Below are 7,573 nucleotides of genomic sequence, written 5' to 3' on the forward strand. Positions count from 1 at the left end.
GGGAGGGCGAGGGTGGATGGTGAACCTGTGTGTAGGATGAGAGAAGAACCGGCTGGAGGAGGAGACCACGGAGGAAGGGGGATAAGGGTGGTTACGGTGAGGGTGTGAGATAAGGTATAAGGTGGGTAAGATGGCGGACAATTTGCCGCTCGACTACTCTTGCCCGCACCCCTCCCTCCACGCGATTCCACCCCTCCCCCTCCGGCCCATGTGCCGGGTAATAGATGTTCCTCCTTCGCAACCAACAGAGAAACGTTGAACGCGCGCGCAAGCACCGGTTTCCACCCTCCCCAACCCCTTACCTCATTCCCTTTCTCGCTATCTCTCTTTCTTTTCCTATCCGAACCAACGTCTCCTCTTTCTCCGCACGGAAAGACCCTTCTCGCGGCTTTTCCATCCCTTTCTCGACGCGTGTGGAACCGCGCATGAACCTATATATATATTGTGTATATGTATGTATGTATATGCACATGTATAAGCGACGAGATGAGAGGAGAATCACGCGTGCACGCGAGCAGCGGAGGACACGTACATGGCGGAAAGTTGCGGCCGCGTTCGCATATACACCAACTGGCTCCGCGGTATTCACGTTCGTGGTACGTAGGTATTTTAAACGCTCTCCACACCGTCACCTGCCGCCGCCACTGCTCGCTCCACCCTTCGCGCCTCCACCTCCCGCCCCTCCTGCCCGCCACCCCTGACAGTCTACCCGCCAGACCGCACCAGCATGCTCTCTCTTAGCATTCCATCCGCCATCTTCTCACTTAATAAAATAATTACCCCAGGCCAATTAAGCGTTCCCCACCCCTTTCAACCCTTCGTCCCCACCGACCCCCTCGTCCCGAGGCCGTCCTCGTCGCACCAACGCCTAACCCCTGCTCCTCCTCCAGGAGGAGGAGGAGGAGTAGGAGGAGGAGGAGAAGTACAAGGCTCGCGTATAACTCGCGCGTTCTTGCTCCTTTGAGCGAAGAGGCTTTCTTCTTGGGAGAGAGGCAGCTATTCCGCACGGTCGTTACACGACCGTTTACTCGGTATTATTATTTCAAAATGCCCGCCAAACGGGGTACGATTAAACCTGGCGAGAATTATTCAAACGCGATTACGCGTGCCTCGATGTATTATGATTTATAAACGTGATTTCGATCATAGTTGGAGTTTTTCACGCGAGAATGATATTTTTTTTGGGCTGGGAGAGGGGGGCAGGGATGTTGTGGATTTTTTTTTTAAAGAGGTTACGATCGGTCGTTATGTATGCATATATATACGTATATATATATATATATATATATATGTGTACGTATATGCAGAAGGGGGGCCCGCGAGGGCGCGCTCGCGCTGTTCCCGCGTATTTTATACGCGTATCGTTATTTAACGGCTCACCACTCGCACTTTTTCCCGTGTACGGGAGAGATTTAACGTGCACCGGCGATAATGCATTTTATATTTATGCACCGGTGAAAATTTAGCATGAAACGGCGATGCATTGCTCGTCAGCACGGAAAATCATTTATTGATTTCCAATAACGGTGTTTTATCTTTCGTATAAATATAATGGCCTCGGTAACGTACCTGATGAATCCGGCACGCCCTATTTTTCATCGTTGTAAATGACTCTCGTCTTCCTTTCCATTTTCGATCGTTGGCTAATTGCTTTGTCCTTGACAGGAAGCATCGAAGACCGTATTTCTTAGTGTAGTGAGGCGATCCTCGATTTTTAGAAGATCTCACTCTACATTCTACTTCACACTTTCGTAACACTAGTAGTATCAATCCACACTAAAACAAATTTATCAATAATTAACGCGAAATTCAAAATTTATTCGACATAGAGCACTATCGCACTTCTGTTAACTAGTCAAATCAGAAACTAACGAATTAGAATTCGTTTGAAGCATTGGTGACGACATCTATTGACAACTGCTCGATTTAAACTCGGTCTTAAGACGCGATGATGGCGCTGTGATCAATTCGTATCAAGATGTCTACCATGTCGTTGATAAGTCGCGTTTTCGGTAAATACGCTACAGAAATTTGTCATAAAACTGCTTCGGTATCGTGTCAAATACAGCCAAATAGAAATCAATGGAATCTAGTGAAAAATCCAAAACCTGGAATCAAAGGGAAGAGCTATAGAAGAATTGTACATTTCAAAAATGAATACACAATTGAACCTTTAAAGGTTACGAATTTAGGAGGCAGAGATCCTGTTACAGGTGTGTATTTTACTTAAATTTTTTACTTTATACCTATGAGATATAATAAATGATGTTGATTTTGACGAGATAAATTAATTTTCAATGTATATTTTGATTCGGATTTTTTCCATTTGATAATAAAATTCTCAGTTGATAAAATAGTTTTCTGGCGAGAATTTCGATCAACACATAATGAATTAACATTAAATTATTCATCCATTATATTATTTATGTTTAAAAATAGGAAGATTAGTAGCCAAAGGAATCGGTGGAGGTATTAAACACAAATATCATTGGATTAGATGGATCAGAGATGGACCCACCGATCTTAATGAACCTCCAAAGAAAGATAAAGTTTTGGCAATAATCAAAGATGGTTGCAGAACGTCAAATGTGGCTTTGATCGGAGGTGGCAGTCATATGCAATATATCCTCGCTACTGAAAATATGAAAGTTGGAGACATAATTCATACTCATAAAGCTATCCCTCCGAATTCAGTCAGAGCTTATGAGGGAGATTGTTATCCGCTTGGTGCATTAGCTAAAGGTACAATCGTCAATTGCGTGGAAAAGTATCCAGGTTTAGGTGGTTTTCTTATTCATTCCGCCGGAACGTGCGGTACGATATTAAGAAAAGATGGATCTGATCGTATAATTGTTAAAATGCCAAGCAAGAAGGAATTCAGCTTACACGAAAGTTGCATGGCAACAGTCGGTAGATTGTCGAACATCGAACATAATACGATACCGATTGGTAGCGCCCAAAAAAATAGAGAGCTCGGAAATCGACCGAGAAGCGGTCTGTGGCAGAGAAAAACAGGTCAACACGGTCGGAAAATTAAATCTGCACCTCCATTACAAATGATTGGGACAGATATGACTGATTTAAAATACGAAAAGCTCGAATTAAATTTATCGTGTTTTAATATTGTCAAAAATTAAATTGCATTCAATAAATATTATTGTACTGTTTTATTGTCTTCGTTATTTCACCTTGCTAGTTTTTTTTCATAGTTGCAACACGTAATTGTAATATATACCAGAGAATAACACTGGATATGTTTACATCTGTATCTCAATTATGATAGAATCTTTAACGATTCTCTTTCTATAGAAATATTACAATTATAATTCGCTTCTTCTTGCGATGTATCTTTTCAATCGCGCTTTTTTTGGCAGTATTTTTATATTTTGTTCAAAGACCTTTATTGTAATACACTGTTTCAAGATTAGGATACTTGGAGAGTATTTGTTCCCGTACATCTGGTTCCAGGTCGTCTACCGAAATGGCTACTCGTTGCTCGAATAGCGCACAACAAAGAGGAGTGGCGAATGTTAAGCAAATTCCGCAAATTAAAACTTGTATAGGTACGACAGCCCATTTCTTCCCTCGTAATAATTTTCGTCGTTCAATTGCATTCATTATGAAGGGTGCCAATGCTAAAAATACACATAAAATATTGATTATTCAACAAATGATGATGAAAATTTCGAAATATATTTTCCAATATATTTTAAAAACTTACTCATGCTCGGTACGGCCATAAGGACACGGGACAGAGTAACAGCGGCAATCGCCCTTTTAGCGGCACGTTTACTGTTTGCAATCTTTATTCCTTTCTCTGTTTGTAATTCAATACCATTTTGAAGCTCTGACATCCTCATGAAAGGAATATTTACGCAGTTGGCAGCGGCCACTGCTGCGAATGGAACCAATCGACACACCAGAGGTGGTGCATTCCGGAATATTCGATTCAGGCTGAGGGCTGTTATTACAGCTCCTCCAGTTGCAATACCGTAACTTTGCAAGATCATGTGTGTGGGAATCGGACTCGACCCGCTACGGTTCGTATAATTAACGATAGCGTTGAACGATTGATTCATCCATTGCCAGAACATGACATGCGTTGTTGTTCTAAAGGATTAAAAAAATTAAATATTTTAACAAGAATTGTGATAAAAATTATTTAAAAATTCGTGTTCTTTTTTTTTTTTTTCCAAAATTTGCATTATTATCTCTCTCCACGAATGCAAATCTATGCTGCACACACGATAAATTTGAATTAAACTTTTTTTCGCATATTGATTATACTCATGTTTATGTATCTCTGCGTTGTAATACGATTAAACAAACAAATATAAATCGTGATTCGATAGTTCGCAAAAGGTGAAAGGTCCGACAAATGTTTATCAATTCAACACAACGATATAAACCGATATAAACCTAAATTTTCTTATTCCAATTTTCATATAGATTAACGTAAAAATTCGAATACGCACTTGTAGAACGTTAACATACAGCCGGTGATCATCATGTTCATGGGTACTTGAGCGCTCATCCGACCTATCAGGAACATTTTCTCTCCCGTGTCGGGATGGAACGCGCTGTCGTACAAGTATTTGCATCTCCACAACTCGTCCTCAGTGATTTTCAATTCCGCCAGACTCTCCCCTTTCCTGAATAATATCATACAATTCGACAATCACATTCGCCACAAACCAATCATCATACAATGGACAAATCGTGTTAATTACCTGTATTTGGTGACCACGTCTCGTGCATACTCCAGCTGTTTCCCGGTGACAAACAAATTCAAAGGATTCGTTACAGCTAGAAAGTGAAGCGCCCTACCCTTGTACGTGCTCTGATCCCAATACGGTTTGTCGATGTCGATTCTCTTCGACATTTTGCCAACTCCTCCTGCTCCTCCTGCCACTCGTTCCTTCTCCTACCGGCTGCTCTCTCACACCTGTTCCGTCTGTTTCCTCTGCTACACGGCCACGCACCCCCACCACGCGGCCCTACCACGTTTTTTGCCACCAACGTCCGCTCGCTCGGTGCGCTCGATTCTAAGACGAGAGGACGATTTCATACGGCCTGATCCTCGAGAGAGGACGCTCACACGCTTAAGGCATATAGTCGGCGACTGAATCGAACCGTTGCACAACGCGATATCGCCCCATCGCCAGCTTGCTCGACCTTTCGATCCCGATACTTCTCTCTCTCTATTCTCCTCTGCTTCTCACCCCTTCGAAATTATTATCGATAACGCACGCACGCCTGCGCGACCACCACCTACTACTGACCGCCAGCTTACCTTCTCCGCCAAGAGATGGTGACACTTTTATCGATGATCAGTTTGGAGAATTTTTTTCTTTTTTTTTGGAACGAGTTGAAATTTTATTCTCGTTGTTTCGGTTGGAAAGGTAGTTAAAGATTTTTTTAACTATGGTAATTAGCAATCATTGTGTATGTAAAGTTATTTGTTTTTTTTTTTCTTTTTTAAGATGGTGGTGGTAGTTTAGTTTTCAAAATTTGAAATTTTATTTTTGTTTGGAAAGTTTGTTCGAAGGAAGAAGGTTATTTGTTGTATTTTTTTGAACGAGAGTGGAGGATTAAGAATTTTTGAAATTATTTTGAAGAGTGGTATAGTAAATTCTTAGGGGTAAGGATTGTACTCTTAATTTTTGTTTCTTCAACCCTCTAACAGATGGAGTGACGCGTCACTTCTATAAAAATATGTTTCAAGTTTCAAGTAATGGTTACAGGTGTTTGAAATTTATCTCGAAATATTGTTTTTTTTGTTTCATTTATATCCCCACTCCTATTCACATTACATTTCGTGACATGATAATATAATAAACGCTAGATGCAGTTAGATGAAATGTTATGTTACTAACCTTTAAATCACGATCTATCAAATTTTATTGCTTATTCTATTTGATTTTTGTAGTAACGTAAATGGCCACGTTACAAATGAAAATCGATCGCAGTAAATTGAAATCAATTATTCGATAAACTTTATGTGTACATATATATGTCCAGTTTTTGATATATTTGTCCTTTTTTGACAGTATCTTATCCCTTTTCTTGATAATTAAAAAAATGAACGAAGACGCGGCCTTCTTAGGGAATCCCGTATGAAAATTCATCATACCCGGTTTTATAATGTTAATTTATTAATTAATCAAATTGCGACACGTTGATCCAATTCGAGTTTAAGCTTAATAATTATTTGTCAATTGGAAAAAAAAATCTCACAACACCAAATACCTCCATTTTTCATCGTTTCACGATCACCAATCGTTCCATTTCTCTTTTATTAACTTTTCTTCTATATTCCGCGTACTTTCTTACTTCTTATTTCTTAATTCACAGATGATTTACCGATTCGTAAAAATTCCTGTCGAATTTCATTTCGAGCTCACGAGCGACACGTTTGATTCTTCGTTTTATCCGCGCAACGCGTAAATAAATGGCGAAGAAAACGTTAAAAATTAATAACCGAAAGGGGCGAGCACGTGTTCTTTCCAGGCCAGAAATGTCTTATCGGACATTTATTGAACCGTCCTGTTTCAATTTTCATGTAGCATATTTTTGCCTCATATTTTTCCTTTAATCGAGAATCGAGGTCGTTCACAGTGTGTATTTATCACTGCTTGGAATTTGTAATTAAACGTTTTAATCTTTTTGATTATGTCAAAACGCGCCAGCTTTAAGGCTTGCGATCACCAGCCAGTTCATCACACGTTGCCCCACTTGTTCATCGCACGTACCGTGCAACTGAAATCGAAAACGAAAGGCAAGAAAACGTACGCGGAAATTGTAATTTGCATCATTATGCGCCGATTATGCGCGCATCCACCACTATTGTCTAAACATAAATGTTAATTCTACCGGTAAAAACTTTGGGTGATTAAATTGATGAAGCTTAAATAGGATATTTATAAATATATATTAGCGTGTACTTTAATACCAGCTTTCCAAGTTTTTGTTAAAATTAAACATTTAATATATATATATATATTAAATGTTTAAATGCGTTTTAAATAATTAATATCGAAATAATAATTTAATGTTTTTCTTAATAATAGAAATTTTTCTTCGCAAATGAAAACAAATGATTTGGATGATTTGAAATACTTACTCGAGTTTTTAGAAGACGAAAAATCAAAATTAGTTATCACCAAACCAGTTAGTTACGTCAATGTCTTATCGAATATCCTGCCTGGATACAAGCCTCATTTTTAATTGCTTATCACAAAGTGAAATTAAGAAGATTTTCGATAAAACCACGATAATTGGAATTGAAAATGGATTCAAAAATTTGATCATTTTATCATGCACAGTAAGTAGAAGTGAATCTAGAAAATTAAAAAACAAAAGTAAGTAATTAATTTCTTTACACGTTCATTATTGCTGATTTCTTGATCCCTTTTTAAAAAATAGCATACTCTAGTTTCTAAAATTAAGAATTCTAAAAATGTAATAATTATTCCGTTTCTACTTCTTGAGCTTCTTCTTTTCAATAATCCGGATCCATATTTTTTTTTTTTTTTACAGGGGACAAGTTTTTTACGACGCAGTATTCAGGCCG

General features: G+C 39.0%; 2 protein-coding genes across 2 annotated transcripts in view; one reads left to right on the forward strand and one right to left on the reverse strand.

The window, feature by feature from the left end:
* Positions 1 to 1,932: 1,932 nt before the first annotated feature.
* Positions 1,933 to 3,170, forward strand: LOC102674110 (39S ribosomal protein L2, mitochondrial). The gene is made up of 2 exons (XM_006609310.1): positions 1,933 to 2,213; positions 2,440 to 3,170. Exons 1-2 carry the CDS (start codon positions 1,979 to 1,981, stop codon positions 3,135 to 3,137), a joined length of 933 nt encoding a protein of 310 aa, XP_006609373.1. The 5' UTR covers positions 1,933 to 1,978; the 3' UTR covers positions 3,138 to 3,170.
* The window catches only part of LOC102675674 (sideroflexin-3), a 23,560-nt gene continuing 19,144 nt past the window's right edge, over positions 3,158 to 7,573 (reverse strand). The window contains exons 2-5 of the mRNA XM_006609323.2: positions 4,731 to 4,936; positions 4,476 to 4,652; positions 3,722 to 4,110; positions 3,158 to 3,635 (exon numbers count right to left, since the gene is read on the reverse strand). Of these exons, the coding sequence (XP_006609386.1) occupies positions 3,391 to 3,635; positions 3,722 to 4,110; positions 4,476 to 4,652; positions 4,731 to 4,882 (963 nt within the window). The 5' untranslated portion in view covers positions 4,883 to 4,936 and the 3' untranslated portion in view covers positions 3,158 to 3,390. The remainder of the gene's footprint in view (positions 3,636 to 3,721; positions 4,111 to 4,475; positions 4,653 to 4,730; positions 4,937 to 7,573) is intronic.

Source organism: Apis dorsata, unplaced genomic scaffold, assembly GCF_000469605.1.
Source record: "Apis dorsata unplaced genomic scaffold, Apis dorsata 1.3 scaffold_52, whole genome shotgun sequence".
NCBI classification, from domain to species: Eukaryota; Metazoa; Arthropoda; class Insecta; order Hymenoptera; family Apidae; genus Apis; species Apis dorsata.